This window comes from Notolepis coatsorum, assembly GCF_963971535.1.
Source record: "Notolepis coatsorum genome assembly, chromosome: 4".
Classification (NCBI taxonomy): Eukaryota; Metazoa; Chordata; class Actinopteri; order Aulopiformes; family Paralepididae; genus Notolepis; species Notolepis coatsorum.
The window spans coordinates 77,246,815-77,264,584 of record NC_140168.1 but is presented as its reverse complement, the minus strand read 5'-3'; the positions used below and the strand labels follow the sequence as shown (position 1 = coordinate 77,264,584).

Below are 17,770 nucleotides of genomic sequence, written 5' to 3'. Positions count from 1 at the left end.
AGTTGTATTAAGTTTAGCAAATAGCAGAACTATGTAGCCTACATCATTCTCTCATGTACAATGTATCTCACCTGTGCAACCACTGTATAGGCCTTGTCTCGTTTCGCATCATCCAGGAAAGACAGCTGTTTGAAACGTCTATCAAGGCAGTTGTGATGTATGCACTGCTCGTCATCATCAACCGGTCTTTTAGTTGCCACCGACTGTCAATTTCTTCTATCAGCTTGCTTTACATTTTTTTGGTGATGGGGCTGTCGTCGTCCGCAATGGCCAGGTGACATTTTTTTAAGTTTGCCAGCATGTGTATGGTTCCAGACAGGGAGACGTTCTCCTCTTCTGACAGTAGCTCAGTCAGAGTTATGATGGGCTTCAGCACATCTGCTACGTCACTAGCTGCATTCCACTGAAGTGTAGTAAGATCCAGTGTACTGGCCTCGCTCTTCTTGGTGTAATTTGAGTCAGAAAGCACTGCGACAATGGGCCAGCGTTGTTCTAGCAGACGCTCCAACATTAAATATGTTGAGTTCCACCGTGTGGATATATCCGCAATAAAATAAATTTACTATCAATTAGGGTTGGGCATCGTTTGGATTTGAATGATTCCGGTTCCGATTCCGATTCTCCATATCGATTCCTGTTCTAAACGATTCTCGATTCCGATTCTTTGAGGTGCAGGTCAAAACAGGTCACAGCTTATTTCGCATTTCTTTTTTTCTTTTTTTTTTCATGCTATTCACATTTTCAGTTGACTTGATACAGTTTAATTTGGTTGCTGTACTGTAACTAGGGTATTAATTAACAGTAAAACATTTTTTTTTTCCCATGGTGAGTCTTATCCGCCCAGTAGTGGCATGTGAAATCGAAATTATGAATCGAAAGATAGGAACCGGTTCCTATTAGAACCGGTTTTCGGTGCCCAACCCTACTATCAATATAATATACTCCTGACTTCATCTGGTCTTTCCAAATGTGCACACACACACATGCACGCACGCGCGCGCACACACACACACACACACACACACACACACACACACACACACACACACACACACACACACACACACACACACACACACACACACACACACACAGACACACACAGACAGAAAGGGAGAATGCCCCTTCCCCAGTCCCCACTAATGGACCTCTGCTGTTCTCTCTATGGCTCTGATCAGGGTTAGCTTACTTAGCTTACGCTAACGTAACCTTAATTTCGGTCTTTAACACGACGTGGGCATAAACGAATGGCGAAGATGCAATGCATGTTAGATGCATTTGACCCGTTGTGGGAAAAAACAGCATTGACTTATTTCGGGTCGCTATATAGGCACACTGTAGCCCTCTACACGGCATTTCACATGCCACTACTGGGCGGATAAGACTCACCATGGGATTTTCAAAATAAGAGTCGCAATATGAACCAATCTTTTTACGTTGCATCGATCCTATTGGATCATTGATAATAGATCGATATATCGATCTGGATCGATGTATCGTCCCACCCCTAATAGTAGTCATACTGGCCAGCAGCGTAGTACGAGTAGGTAAGGGTTATGTACCGATATAGATATAGTATCTACAGATATGCAAAAGGATTATGTGACAGACAGATGTGGATATATATATATATGCGGTAAAAAATATATTTCTATACATATATATACAATATATATACAACATATTTCTGTTGTAAAAATAAACTAAAGTCTAAACTTCTCAATTTAAACATTGTTATCACACCACACAAACTAAAACCCCTCCCTAACTCCCTCTCCCATTATTAGTTAAGGTTACTATGATGACTGATTACAGTGTAGGGCAGATGTAGACTGTGAAAGCAGTGGGTAGGTATAAATTGAGTATTGGCAACAGAGTTCAGTCATACAGTTTTCACCGCCCTCTGCAGTGCTTTCCGTCAGAGGCAGTGCATTTGCCATACCAGACTGTGATGCAGTTGGTGAGGATGCTTTCTACACACCGGTAAAAGTTCACCAGAATCTGAGGAGACGTGAGCCTTCTTGACCACTGATGAGGTGTTGTGGTTCCAAGAGAGGTCCTCGGAGACGTGGACTCCCAGCTTGAAGCTGGAGACATGATAAGGCCCACCACCATTGTGTCATCTGCAAACTTGATAATGGTGTTGGTGCCATGTATAGGAGGGCAGTTGTGGGTGAAGAGGGAGTAGAGAAGGGGGCTCAGCACGAAGCCTTGCGGGACGCCGATGTTCAGTTGGAGGAGGTGAGATTGTCTATTCTAACAAACTAGGGTCTGTTAGTTAGGAAGTCGAGTATCCAGTTGCAGACAGAGGGGTCGAGGTCCTTGGTTTCCAAGAGGTGTGATGTGAACAACCAATGATTGTTTTTGTCTAGCCGCACGTTTTCCTTGTTTGGATATTCTAACACTCGATGCTCTCCGTCTCCTCCAGTCCCACATCGTCCCGACCGCCCCCGGGGTCTCGTCCCCCCCCGCCCTGTCCCAATCCGCCGGCAGCCCTGAGAAGATGTGGTTCCCCGTCGTCCCGCCAGAAAACAAAATGGACAAGCTGATCATCCTGGTGGAGGACTTCTACTACGGCACCGACCACCGGGCGGACTCCTCCAAGAGCAGCCCTTTGCCCCCCGGGAAGATGACAGGACCCTACCGCTGCATCCACTGTCACCTGATTCTCAGCAACAACATCGAGTAAGACCAAGAGGGCCAGTGCTCCACTTTAGTGGTTCATTTACATTTAGTCATTTAGCTGACGCTTTTATGCAAAGCGACTTATAAGTTCTGTACGACAAGTCAGCAGGAAGGGTACAACTCTTCCAGCTGAGTAACAATGTTGTTCATCAAACAGTGCTGGAACTTGGGTGCTGCAGTGTTGAGTGTATAGTAGTAAAGACATATTAGTATAGTAGGAAGAGTGCATGATAGTATAAGGGGCGCTTTCACATATAGTTTTGGTGGACTCCGTGCGATTCGGGGGTGAAGTTGCAACATGGTTGCATTCTTCATTTGGTTCGGTTTGCATTCACATTGCAATTTGTCAAGCGCACCAAACTTTCTGAACAATGTCACGCGGTCGAAAAGGGCGCTCGTCTATTGGACACAATAGAGAGTGGAAATGTGTGTGCGTGACTATTCGTTTTAACTTTCAGCCTGTTAATAAATATGTGTCGTTAATTCAGTATTTAACTTCTTGAATTCATATTTATTTAGGCTATGCTAATTAAAAACACAAATGTTATGGACATCTAATTTAATTCTCTGCTTATTTATTAATATATTCCTGACGCAGTTTTTTTTATTTTGACGTAGCATTGATCCATTGTTCTATTGAAACCCATTACCACCATCCTCTCGCTAAACAACTTGTACACCGCGTTGTAGTGCCCACAAGTAGCTGTTTAATTTGGGTCTTCTGCCCATATTTCTATCAGGGCTTTCACCTCGTCATTCGCCCACATCTGTCCACGTGACATGTTTACCGCGTGCTTGTTTTGCAGTGAATGCGCGCCGTGGTGTTTGTTTTGTTTCCTTCTACCCAAGATGCACAGTTTATCAGGTCACTTCCTATATTTTGTCTTGTGTTTGGTCCGATGAAGCGAACCGAGACCTATGTTTTCAGGCGGACCAGAGTTTGCGTGTTTGGTCCACATTCACACCACCCCAAAAAAAGCGGACTATCCGAGGAAACAAACTCTGGTACGATAGTCCGGACCAAACAGCTCTGGTGTTATTTTTTTTTTTTCATCTTTGACGGTGAATAACACCATGCTAAAATTTACCAGACATGACACATTTATTCAGCACCTTCTTGAGATCACGTGTACAAAAATATCTAAGCAAATGAATAATGGGCAGATGATTAACACGAGGTTTTGTAGATACAGTACTGAATTCTGCCATCCGGACACATACAATTTGAAATATGATTATAGAATATAGAATATCAGGCCTATAAATTACCTTATTATGGCCAAGTCACACATCTATGGATCGGGCCAAATCCTCTTTCCAATGGCAGAGTTCAATCTGGATTTTGTACCACCAGGCGCCCCTGACAGTGCAGCAAAAACCGTTAATGAAATCTACTGTAAGTACAGTTACTTTTTTCATCAGATTGCGACGCAGTTTTTTGCTAGACGTTCACAGAAAGGTAGAGAAACTAACTGCGTTCTATTTTATGGCAATATTGTTCAGTTTTTTTATTTTAATTTTTTTTATCTCTCTTTCTCCGATTTTTCTCTGTTTTCTCCCCGTCCCAAATTAGTCGTTGTGCCAATCCCCCCCCCCCTCCCCTACTTGGTTGTTGTGCGCATGTTCTCCTACTGGTCGGTACAAGGGAACCCTGAAGTATCCGCACGCTTCCTCCGACACGTGCGGCGACAGCCAGTGGCTCTCTTCTCACCTGGCAGCGAGGGCTCTCATTGGTGAAGTGTAACGCGTGGGAGGTCACGCTGCCTTCCTCAAGTCCTGCCTCCGCTGAGCAAGCGCCCAGACCTGACCTGTAGGCGTCGCTGTCCACAACGCCAGTTTCCCACCCACGGCTTCCCTCCCCCTAACCCAGCCAAACGAGTTAGTATAGTGATCAGCCCAAGCCAAGGCAATGCTGACTCCGGGAGTCGAGACCGCAGCCTCTTGCATTGGTGACGAGCGCAATCTCCGCTACGCCACCTGACCGCTATAACGTTCAGGTTTGTTCCACCCGTGAGATATGATCCCGAAAATAAAGAGAACGAAAAAAAACTTAATTTTGATTGACAGGGGCTAGCGTGAGCTGGGAAGTGTAGTTTTTATTTTTATTTACTTGACTGAGGTGGTTTTGGCCCCAGCATCTAAACATGGTACAATCTTGAAATCATCAGCACGTAAAGGAAACATTTTTGTGAAAGAGAGAGAGAGGAAATCACAATCTCTCTTCTCTTCTCTTTATCCTCCTCTTTGTTTTGCACTTTTCTCTTTCCCTCTCTTTTCCTGTCCCTTCCTCTCTCCTTCCCTCCCTCTCTCCGTCTGTCGCTCCTTCTCATTCGCTTTCTGTCTTGTCTGTCTCTCCTGTCTACCCCCCTTTCTGTCTGTCTTTCTGTCTCTGTCTGCATGTGTGTCTCTCTTGCTCTCTTCTGTCTCTTCTGTCTCTCTCTCTCTCTCTCTCTCTCTCTCTCTCTCTCTCTCTCTCTCTCGCTCTGCCAGGCTGATGGATCATACTAAGCAGCATGCAGAGGTGATCAGTCAGGAGGATGGAGAGTTGAAGAGACGCATCTCTTGTCAGCACTGTTACCGCAGCTTCAAATCCCCCTTCAGACTACAGTGCCACCTAGAGGCCGTGCACAGCCGGTATGAGTCCAACAGTAAGTACACACACACACACACACACACACACACACACACACACACACACACACACACACACACACACACACACACACACACACACACACACACACACACACACACACACACACACACACACACACACACACACACACACACACACACACACACACACACACACACACACACACACACACACACACACACTTGTTCAAATATGGGACATCTGGGATGTCTACAGAGCACAATGTTTAGAAATGTCCATATTGTAGTCTTTGCAATATGGATATGGTGTTCTGTCACATTGCGATATCAATCTGAATAGAGGCCCTGCGCAGAACGCTTGTGGAGTTGTCTTTCCTCCCACATGGATCAAAGTGAATATGGTTGAGCTCTAATAGAGTCCTGTCTCTGATCAAAGTGAATATGGTTGAGCTCTAATAGAGTCCTGTCTCTGATGCCTCTGATGCATTTCATCTCCAGCTAAGTGTAAGATCTGCGAGTGGGCCTATGACAATGAGCCCACCTTCCTGCTGCACATGAAGAAAAAACACAAGCCTGGAGAGATGCCCTACGTCTGCCAGGTAACCTAGTGATCACATATAACACTGTTTCTGTCTGCCAGGTAACCCTAGTGATCACATAGAATACTTTTTCTGTCTGCCAGGTACCCTAGTGATCACATAACACTGTTTATCGACTGTTACACCTTTAAACGTCTGTTTAACGTGGGTGGCACGATGGCGCAGTGGTTAGCACTGTTGCCTCACAGCAAGAATGTCCTGGGTTCTCCCCGTGTTTGCATGGGTTTCCTCCAGGTACTCTGCTTTCCTCCCACACCAAGACACACGCATGCTAGGTTTCCTGCCGTTGCCCTCGACCAAGGTACTGGCATTACAACTGGAGTTGGTCCCCGGGGCACACTGCTCCTAAAATAGTTAGTAATAGTAGGACGGGTCAAATGCAAAGGACGAATTCCCCCAAGGGGATTAATAAAGATTCAACTTAACTTAACATAGTTGGGCGGCTAGGTGGTGTAGTGGGCAAGGCGCTCGCCATCAACACTGGAGATGCTGGGTTCGAATCCAGCTCTCGGCGTTGCTATCAGCTTGGCTGGTCGTTCACACTAACACAATTGGCAGTGTTAGGGGTGGGAAAGCTGATGGGTGGGTCCTGGGCGTTGTGGACAGCGACCCCTACAGTTCGGTCGGGGCGCCTGCACAGCGAGGGTAGGATCTGGAGGGAGGTAGTGTGACCTTCCACACGTTACACTCTCCCGGTGAGAATCTGCGCTGCCAGGCTGGCTGCCGGCTGGCTGCACATGCGTCGGAGGAAAGCATGTGACAGTCTCCGGCCTCCCGGACCAACAGTAGGGGGGAGTGCGCAACAACCAGGAAGGGGGTTGGGAATTGGCATAACGACTAACAGTGGGATGGGAGAAAAATCGGAAAAAAGGAGGGGGGAAAAAGATAATAATAAAAAATTAAAACTTAACATAGTTACTGCGTTTGTGTGTGTGTTAAGGCTGAGCCCGAATGTTCGAACGTTCGTTCGTTACGTTTACATTCGAATTCTAAATAAAATTTTGATTTTTTTTTTTTTTTTTTTTTAATGTGTCTATTCATTCTGTTTAAACCAATGGGGTTTGTCCTCACAGTTGCAGATAAAGATTAGGCTACACTAATATTATAGTATTAAAAAAACTGCTAAGTTATATTCATTAAAGAAAGTTGATTTAATAAAAAAGAGACTCATTTAATCAGATTAATCACTTTATTCAAATTGAGGATTTAGTTTGAGGATATTTATATAAAAAAAAATATATATATATTAAAAAAAAAACGATATATTAATTTTTTTTGTTAAAAACGAAGGTTCGAACGTTCGTTCGAAAAACCCTGACGAAGTTCGAATCCCAAAAACAGGCTTCGGGGACAGCCTTAGTGTGTGTGTGTGTGTGTGTGTGTGTGTGTATTTGTACTGTATGTGTGTATGTGATCATGTGTATGTACTGTGTGTGTGTCTCAGGTGTGTGATTACCAGTCGTCGTTCTACTCCTCGGTCTTCTCTCACTTCACCGAGGCCCACGCAGACACCTGCCACCTGCTCTGTCCCTACTGCCTCAAGGTGCACCGGAGCGGCCCCTTCTACCAGCAGCATTGCACCCGCCACCTGGTACGTCTGCACGGCTCCTCCTCGCGATCTCAAGTCTCGTATGATAAAAGCAGTATCTTCATGCTAGCTTAACCCTTTCACTACCACACTAAACAGTCTGTAGTGTGGTAGTGAAAGGGTTAACCTTCTGTAGTGTGGTTGTGAAAGGGTTAACCCTTTGTCGTGTGGCAGTGGAAGGGTTAACAGTCTGTCTGCATTGTCGCAATGAAAGGGTTAACCATTTGTAGTGTGGTAGTGAAAGGGTTAAAAGTTTCCCCCCACTGGAGCCCTTTTTAAAGTTGGCTAATCAACCGGCGGGATATCGCTAACACGCTGATACCTATGTGTCGGTCCTAAGTCACTACACCTCACTTCCTCTTGACTGTTCTTCTGCTGCTGTTGTTGTTGTTGTTTGTGGCTGCAGAAGAAGAACGTGTTTAACTGTGGTAAGTGCCGTCTCCACTTCCTCCACGCCAAAGAGATGAGCGACCACAAGGCCCTGCACCACAGGACCCACATCAGACCTCCACAGTTGGAGGGGCTCGCACCTGGAACCAGGGTGAGTGTGCGTGAGTGAGTGACTGTGTGTGTGAGTGAGTGAGTGAATGAGTGACTGACTGACTGACTGTGTGCGTGCGTAAGTGATTGATTGACTGTGTGTTTGTTTGTTTGTCTGAGTGAGTGAGTGATTGTGTTGTGTGACTGACTGACTGACTGACTGACTGACTGACTGACTGACTGACTGACTGACTGACTGACTGAATGAGTACTAGTGAAACTAAGGCTAGGTCCACAAAGAATGGATTGCACGGTGCTAATTGCACCCTAATCACCTGCGCGGTGATTGATTGAATGAACATTTTATTAACAGATTGCAGAATGGGTACAATACAGTACGGCTCAATACACACAATTGTTAAGGGGATGCAGACCAGAGAAAGACTTTCGTCTTGTTTACATCAGGGTCCCCAGTTTTCAATTCATAATGAATTGTAAGTAAGGGTGCAATTAGCACCGTGCAATCCATTCTTTGTGGATCTAGCCATAACTGCGTTCTATTTTATGGCAATAACATTCAGGTTTGTTCCACCCGTGAGATATGATCCCGAAAATAAAGAGAACGAAAAAAGCTTGATTTTGATTGATGGGCTGGCGTGAGCTGGGAAGTGTAGTTTCTTTTTTTAATTGACTTGACTGAGGTGGTTTTGGCCCCAGCATCTAAACATCTTGAAATCATCAGCAAGTAAAAGAAAAAATAGAGTGAAAGAGAGAGAGAGGAAATCACAAACTCTCTCCTCTACCCCCCTTTCTCTGTCTCCGTCTCTGTGTGTGTGTGTCTCTCTCTCTCTCTCTCTCTCTCTCTCTCTCTCTCTCTCTCTCTCTCTCTCTCTCTCTCTCTCTCTCTCTCTCTCTCTCTCTCTCTCTCTCTCTCTCTCTCTCTATATATATATATATATGGGTAACGCATGTATTCCCGGTAACCTGCCCCATTTCTAAGCCATATAACCCAGGACGTTATACGAACAACATTAAAATCTTTTCTCATGTCAAGAATGATTGTTATAGATGCCAAATAATTCATGTTTAAAAAAAAAACATCATGTAATGAGGGATGGCGGACCTAAAGTTGACCTAAGTTACCGGGAATACCAATTCACTATCTCCTCCAATTTAAGAGAGAATTAAAATGTTTTGGTTGTTTTGTAGGGATATCATCATCATGTAACATAATACCATAGTTCTCCCCGAGTTATCTCAAGAGAATTCAAATTTAGCTGAATCTGAAGGAAAAATCCGGGTATGGGATATGAGTCAACATAGTTCATGGCCTTCAATTGATAACAAACATAAAAGGCTTAATTTTCATGGCAGATGCATGATATGTTTTGGGCATGATCTTGGCACCCCAATGAACAACCAAAATGAGTTTCGTCTTTTGTGGCCAATTATTTTACGAGATAATTACGTTTCACACATTGATCCCAGGTTACCGCGAATACCTATCCTCACAATTCCAGATAAACACTTAAATCTCCTATTTTACTAAAGATTGGTGAGATTTTATTTTTGGAAATCATAACAGCAATAATAAGGGTTAGGTGTAAACCAGAATGACTAGAATGTGTTGTGTTTTGTCTGTTAAAATGAGCAAAAACAAGGAAAGGGTATTCCCAGTAACTTAACAAACAAGTGCAAAAAATACAGTTCTAGAACAAGTATTTCAATTTTTTCTATATTCAAGAAAGTGGAAAGGAACCCAACATTTTCAATTGTCTGCACACAATCGTTGTTTTGTTATTCCAAGATGGCATTTGAACTGAATTTTGGAAAAAACAGGTATTCCTGGTCACCTGAGTTGGGGTTCACCACCATGCCCTTAGTCAGTCTACACCACCATGCCCCTAGTCAGTCTACACCACCATGCCCCTAGTGAGTCTACACCACCACCATGCCCCTAGTCAGTCTACACCACCACCATGCCCCTAGTCAGTCTACACCACCACCATGCCCCTAGTCAGTCTACACCACCACCATGCCCCTAGTCAGTCTACACCACCATGCCCCTAGTCAGTCTACACCACCACCATGCCCCTAGTCAGTCTACACCAACCTGCCCCTAGTCAGTCTACACCACCACCATGCCCCTAGTCAGTCTACACCACCACCATGCCCCTAGTCAGTCTACACCACCACCATGCCCCTAGTCAGTCTACACCACCAACATGCCCCTAGTCAGTCTACACCACCAACATGCCCCTAGTCAGTCTACACCAACCTGCCCCTAGTCAGTCTACACCACCACCATGCCCCTAGTCAGTCTACACCACCACCATGCCCCTAGTCAGTCTACACCACCACCATGCCCCTAGTCAGTCTACACCACCATGCCCCTAGTCAGTCTACACCACCATGCCCCTAGTCAGTCTACACCACCACCATGCCCCTAGTCAGTCTACATGACCACCATGCTCCTAGTCAGTCTACACCACCACCATGCCCCTAGTCAGTCTACATGACCACCATGCTCCTAGTCAGTCTACACCACCACCATGCCTCTAGTCAGTCTACACCACCACCATGCTCCTAGTCAGTCTACACCACCACCATGCCCCTAGTCAGTCTACACCACCACCATGCCCCTAGTCAGTCTACACCACCACCATGCCCCTAGTCAGTCTACACCACCACCAGGCCCCTAGTCAGTCTACACCACCAACCTGCCCCTAGTCAGTCTACACCACCACCATGCCCCTAGTCAGTCTACACCACCACCATGCCCCTAGTCAGTCTACACCACCACCATGCCCCTAGTCAGTCTACACCACCACCATGCCCCTAGTCAGTCTACACCACCATGCCCCTAGTCAGTACACCACCACCATGCCCCTAGTCAGTCTACACCACCACCATGCCCCTAGTCAGTCTACACCACCATGCCCCTAGTCAGTCTACACCACCACCATGCCCCTAGTCAGTCTACACCAACCTGCCCCTAGTCAGTCTACACCACCACCATGCCCCTAGTCAGTCTACACCACCACCATGCCCCTAGTCAGTCTACACCACCACCATGCCCCTAGTCAGTCTACACCACCATGCCCCTAGTCAGTCTACACCACCATGCCCCTAGTCAGTCTACACCACCATGCCCCTAGTCAGTCTACACCACCACCATGCTCCTAGTCAGTCTACACCACCACCATGCCCCTAGTCAGTCTACACCAACCTGCCCCTAGTCAGTCTACACCACCACCATGCCCCTAGTCAGTCTACACCACCACCATGCCCCTAGTCAGTCTACACCACCACCATGCCCCTAGTCAGTCTACACCACCATGCCCCTAGTCAGTCTACACCACCACCATGCCCCTAGTCAGTCTACATGACCACCATGCTCCTAGTCAGTCTACACCACCACCATGCTCCTAGTCAGTCTACACCACCACCATGCCCCTAGTCAGTCTACATGACCACCATGCTCCTAGTCAGTCTACACCACCACCATGCCCCTAGTCAGTCTACACCACCACCATGCCTCTAGTCAGTCTACACCACCACCATGCTCCTAGTCAGTCTACACCACCACCATGCCCCTAGTCAGTCTACACCAACCTGCCCCTAGTCAGTCTACACCACCACCATGCCCCTAGTCAGTCTACACCACCACCATGCCCCTAGTCAGTCTACACCAACCTGCCCCTAGTCAGTCTACACCACCACCATGCCTCTAGTCAGTATACACCACCACCATGCCCCTAGTCAGTCTATACCACCACCATGCCCCTAGTCAGTCTACACCACCACCATGCCCCTAGTCAGTCTACACCACCAACATGCCCCTAGTCAGTCTACACCACCAACATGCCCCTAGTCAGTCTACACCAACCTGCCCCTAGTCAGTCTACACCACCACCATGCCCCTAGTCAGTCTACACCACCACCATGCCCCTAGTCAGTCTACACCACCACCATGCCCCTAGTCAGTCTACACCACCATGCCCCTAGTCAGTCTACACCACCATGCCCCTAGTCAGTCTACACCACCACCATGCCCCTAGTCAGTCTACATGACCACCATGCTCCTAGTCAGTCTACACCACCACCATGCCCCTAGTCAGTCTACATGACCACCATGCTCCTAGTCAGTCTACACCACCACCATGCCTCTAGTCAGTCTACACCACCACCATGCTCCTAGTCAGTCTACACCATCACCATGCCCCTAGTCAGTCTACACCACCACCATGCCCCTAGTCAGTCTACACCACCACCATGCCCCTAGTCAGTCTACACCACCACCAGGCCCCTAGTCAGTCTACACCACCAACCTGCCCCTAGTCAGTCTACACCACCACCATGCCCCTAGTCAGTCTACACCACCACCATGCCCCTAGTCAGTCTACACCACCACCATGCCCCTAGTCAGTCTACACCACCACCATGCCCCTAGTCAGTCTACACCACCATGCCCCTAGTCAGTACACCACCACCATGCCCCTAGTCAGTCTACACCACCACCATGCCCCTAGTCAGTCTACACCACCATGCCCCTAGTCAGTCTACACCACCACCATGCCCCTAGTCAGTCTACACCAACCTGCCCCTAGTCAGTCTACACCACCACCATGCCCCTAGTCAGTCTACACCACCACCATGCCCCTAGTCAGTCTACACCACCACCATGCCCCTAGTCAGTCTACACCACCATGCCCCTAGTCAGTCTACACCACCATGCCCCTAGTCAGTCTACACCACCATGCCCCTAGTCAGTCTACACCACCACCATGCTCCTAGTCAGTCTACACCACCACCATGCCCCTAGTCAGTCTACACCAACCTGCCCCTAGTCAGTCTACACCACCACCATGCCCCTAGTCAGTCTACACCACCACCATGCCCCTAGTCAGTCTACACCACCACCATGCCCCTAGTCAGTCTACACCACCATGCCCCTAGTCAGTCTACACCACCACCATGCCCCTAGTCAGTCTACATGACCACCATGCTCCTAGTCAGTCTACACCACCACCATGCTCCTAGTCAGTCTACACCACCACCATGCCCCTAGTCAGTCTACATGACCACCATGCTCCTAGTCAGTCTACACCACCACCATGCCCCTAGTCAGTCTACACCACCACCATGCTCCTAGTCAGTCTACACCACCACCATGCCCCTAGTCAGTCTACACCACCACCATGCCCCTAGTCAGTCTACACCACCACCATGCCCCTAGTCAGTCTACACCACCACCATGCCCCTAGTCAGTCTACACCAACCTGCCCCTAGTCAGTCTACACCACCACCATGCCTCTAGTCAGTATACACCACCACCATGCCCCTAGTCAGTCTACACCACCACCATGCCCCTAGTCAGTCTACACCACCACCATGCCCCTAGTCAGTCTACACCACCACCATGCCCCTAGTCAGTCTACACCACCACCATGCCCCTAGTCAGTCTACACCACCACCATGCCCCTAGTCAGTCTACATGACCACCATGCCCCTAGTCAGTCTACACCACCACCATGCCCCTAGTCAGTCTACACCACCACCATGCCCCTAGTCAGTCTACACCAACCTGCCCCTAGTCAGTCTACACCACCACCATGCCCCTAGTCAGTCTACACCACCACCATGCCCCTAGTCAGTCTACACCACCATGCCCCTAGTCAGTCTACACCACCATGCCCCTAGTCAGTCTACACCACCATGCCCCTAGTCAGTCTACACCACCATGCCCCTAGTCAGTCTACACCAACCTGCCCCTAGTCAGTCTACACCACCATGCACCTAGTCAGTCTACACCACCATGCCCCTAGTCAGTCTACACCAACCTGCCCCTAGTCAGTCTACACCACCACCATGCCCCTAGTCAGTCTACACCACCACCATGCCCCTAGTCAGTCTACACCACCACCATGCCCCTAGTCAGTCTACACCACCACCATGCCCCTAGTCAGTCTACACCACCACCATGCTCCTAGTCAGTCTACACCACCACCATGCCCCTAGTCAGTCTACACCACCACCATGCCCCTAGTCAGTCTACACCACCACCATGCTCTTAGTCAGTCTACACCACCACCATGCTCTTAGTCAGTCTACACCACCACCATGCCACCATTCTATTATATATGCTAGCCCTGATAATATTAATACATTTAATTAATGTGTTAGCTTGTAGCTAACGGCCTGGGCCTCCATGTTGTGTTGTTAGCTTGTAGCTTGTAGCTAACGGCCTGGACCTCCATGATGTGTTGTTAGCTTGTAGCTTGTAGCTAACGGCCTGGGCCTCCATGATGTGTTAGCTTCAATTAATTAATTACCGGAATACATATAAGTTACTGTGAATACCTATATGGTAATAGTATTCCTGGTAACCTCTCCTTTTCACAAGTCACCGGAATACATATCAATATCTAAAGTTACCGTGAATACCTATCAGGTTACGGGAATACCTATTTAGGTAACCAAGAATACCTAGGCATGGTATTCCTGGTACCTAAAGGTATTCTCGGTTACCCATAGGTTACGGGAATACCTTTCTCCAGTTACCGGGAATGCTTTACAGATACCTCTCTCTCTCTCTCTCTCTCTCTCTCTCTCTCTCTCTCTAGGTAACAGTGAGAACATATTCAGTAGTAGGAGGAGGTCCAGTCCAGGAAGGATACATCAGGAACTTGATTCCATTCCCCAAGGTCTGTCATGTGTTTAAAACATCCATGGAAACACCCATCGCAAGCTTCCGCCATCGGACGTATTTCTGAATGCAACAGGCCTTTCCCCCAAAGGGAAATATGATTGACATTTTAATAAAGATAATACACAAAGATTTTATGAAGATGGGGGAGATCACATACCGGTATATTGGTGATTGGAAATTGAGCTTTACATCACAGCTATCTGTGTATTACTCTGTTTTGTTTGTTGCATTTTATTGTGATCTTATGCTGTCTTGTCCTGTTGCATCCTGTTCTGCTCCTCTTCTATTTTTATTGTGTTCTATGATGTCTCGTCCTATATTCTAATGTCTCCTGTCTCATTTGGTCTTGCCTCAGGTGATAGACGTCCCCCCTGACACCCCCATCCCCAAAAAGAAGTCGGTGGAGAGCCTGGGTACACTGCTGTCCCATGTTGGAGGAGACTGGTACACACACACACACACACACACACACACACACACACACACACACACACACACACACACACACACTGAGAAAGACACACCACACACACACACTGAGAAAGACACCACACACACACACACACACACACACACAAACATACACACACACAAACAAACAAACAAACAATCAAACAAACAAACGAACATACACACACTGAGAAAGACACACCACACACACATACACTGCGAAATACACACCACACACACACTGAGAAAGACACACCACACACACACACACACACACACACACACTGAGAAATACACACCACACACACACTGAGAAAGACACACCACACACACACACTGAGAAAGATACACACACACTGAGAAAGACACACACCACACACACACTGAGAAAGAGACACCACATACACACAGAGGCTAATCTTTCCTGTGACAAAATGGCATCCAATGTAATAAAAAAAAGTCAACCAACAAACTCGATTCTTGTACCGGATCTCTTCTCTGGTAAGCAAGAATACCCTGAAGACTCTGGCAGGAGCACTCATTCAAGGGTACTACGACTATGCTTGCACCTCATGGTACCAAAGCACCTCAAAGGCGCTAAAAACAAAATTACAAACATCTCAAAACAAACTGGTCAGACTACTGCTTGACCTTACTCCTAGAACCCACCTCACCCCTGCCCACTTTGACAACCTAGGATGGCTTAGAGTAGACGACAGAGTACAGCAACTTGCAATGGGCCTGGTCTAGGTACCCATGTACATGTCAAAATACTTCCCAAAGGTCAGTGAATACCACGATCACAACACCAGAGGGAGCTCCACAAATCATGTTAAACCCAGATTCGTCTCAAACAAGGGACTAAACACGTTTCGCAATTATGCCACATCAATGTGGAACGCCCTACCCAAAGCTGTAAAGGAATGTGAATCACTACCCACTTTCAAAACCACTCTCAAAGAACACCTACGGGAGACTGCAATTCGAAACTGGCCCCTGTAAATGTCCTAACCCAACCCCCTCCAATGTACAGTAAATGACCAAGTATGGTCTTGTCAATATTCCAATGTACAGTTTTGCTTGTGAAGTTGTACAGTGTTCCCCACCCACCCCTCCTACCCAAACCCCCCCCTCCCGCCCACCCCACCCACCCACCCAACCACCTCCAATGTACAGCGTCCCCACCCACCCAACCCCACCTACCCAACCTCCTCCAATGTACAGTTTTACGTCAAATGTATATACTCTTTTTTAGACTCTTTTTGTATCACAAACAGTACTGTATTTGTAAATCTGGTATGTCATAAATGTATAGATGTAGCAGTACTGTCTATCTGTATGTCATGTATGTCATATATGTCCTGATGAATTGAAAATGGGGGACCCTGATGTAAACAAGACGAAAGTCTTTCTCTGGTCTGCATCCCCTTAACAATTGTGTGTATTGAGCTGTACTGTATTGTACCCATTCTGCAATCTGTTAATAAAGTTTTCAATCAATCAATCAATCACCATGAGGTCAGCCAGTGTTTCCCCTACCATTGCCTTGGCCGGGCGGCCCGCCCCGCTAACAGGACCCCCCGCCCCCCCTGAAAAAATTACAATAAAAAAAATGTATATATATATTTTTTTTAAGTTTGCTTTAATCACAGTAACGTTGGAGAGCTAGCTAAATTATATGAAAACGAACTAGATAGTTGATATAAGTTGATATATGAACTGGATAGTTCATATAAGCCATTCTCCCTTTCTGTGTGTGTGCGTGCCCATCCCAACTCTGGTCTTTGGAAAGTTTGATATTTACTGAGGATGGCCAGATAATGTTGATATTTAAACTTTAAAAATTATTATACAGTGAGAGAAGCTTTAGCAAGTACAAAACGCTGCTGACCGACAAAAGAGAATCCCTCACTGAGGAAAACACAAAGGCCTAACCATCATGTATCACAATGGTGATGTCAGCCAGAGATGGGGAGAAGCATGAACCTTTAAAGCAGTGGTTCTCAACTGGTCTAGCCTCGGGACCCAACATTTTCCTTAGTCATTAAGTCGCGACCAACATTTTTTAACCACTATGATTTATTTCAAAAAAATGTTTTTTGCAGTAATATGCAATCTTTCATGCACTGTTAACACTTTAAGTGCCGAAAACGTGTTTAGGCGTCTTTCCTAGCCATGCTAAAGTTGCAGAGGACGCCCTAACTCGTCTTTAATATCAATATTTCAAAAATCTGTGATCGGAATGATATTTCCCCTCTGCAGCCTTCACACACAGTTCTGAGCTCCTCTCAATTCTCTAGCGGTTCAAGAGCGCCATCTGGTGGCCGATCGGCAGAAGCGCCAAACAGGAAGTCATGTGGATGAAGTGCTGATCGTCCATATTACTTCCGGGCACTCTCTATAGATCTCGACACAATACATAGCGATCCGTTGCCAATAACTCGATAAACAACATGATTTGGACGTATATACTATTATACAACCTGGAAATAGATTGCGTATTTCTACATCCCATAATAGGAATATTTCAGTTCCACGCTTATCGTCCAACGGCGCGAGGAAGATACGGTAAGATTCAGCGTTATTTTTGAACGTGTTCGATATAAACTGCTCTGATGATCATATCACCCACACTAGATG

At 46.8% G+C, this 17,770-nt stretch overlaps 1 protein-coding gene across 1 annotated transcript in view; it reads left to right on the top strand.

Annotated features, from left to right (window-relative positions):
• pogza (pogo transposable element derived with ZNF domain a) overlaps nucleotides 1-17,770 on the top strand; it is a 112,200-nt gene that overhangs the window by 57,483 nt on the left and 36,947 nt on the right. The window contains exons 10-16 of the mRNA XM_084311990.1: nucleotides 2,429-2,685; nucleotides 5,176-5,333; nucleotides 5,800-5,900; nucleotides 7,345-7,491; nucleotides 7,895-8,029; nucleotides 14,595-14,675; nucleotides 15,036-15,124. Coding sequence (XP_084168116.1) covers nucleotides 2,429-2,685; nucleotides 5,176-5,333; nucleotides 5,800-5,900; nucleotides 7,345-7,491; nucleotides 7,895-8,029; nucleotides 14,595-14,675; nucleotides 15,036-15,124 — 968 coding nt within the window. The remainder of the gene's footprint in view (nucleotides 1-2,428; nucleotides 2,686-5,175; nucleotides 5,334-5,799; nucleotides 5,901-7,344; nucleotides 7,492-7,894; nucleotides 8,030-14,594; nucleotides 14,676-15,035; nucleotides 15,125-17,770) is intronic.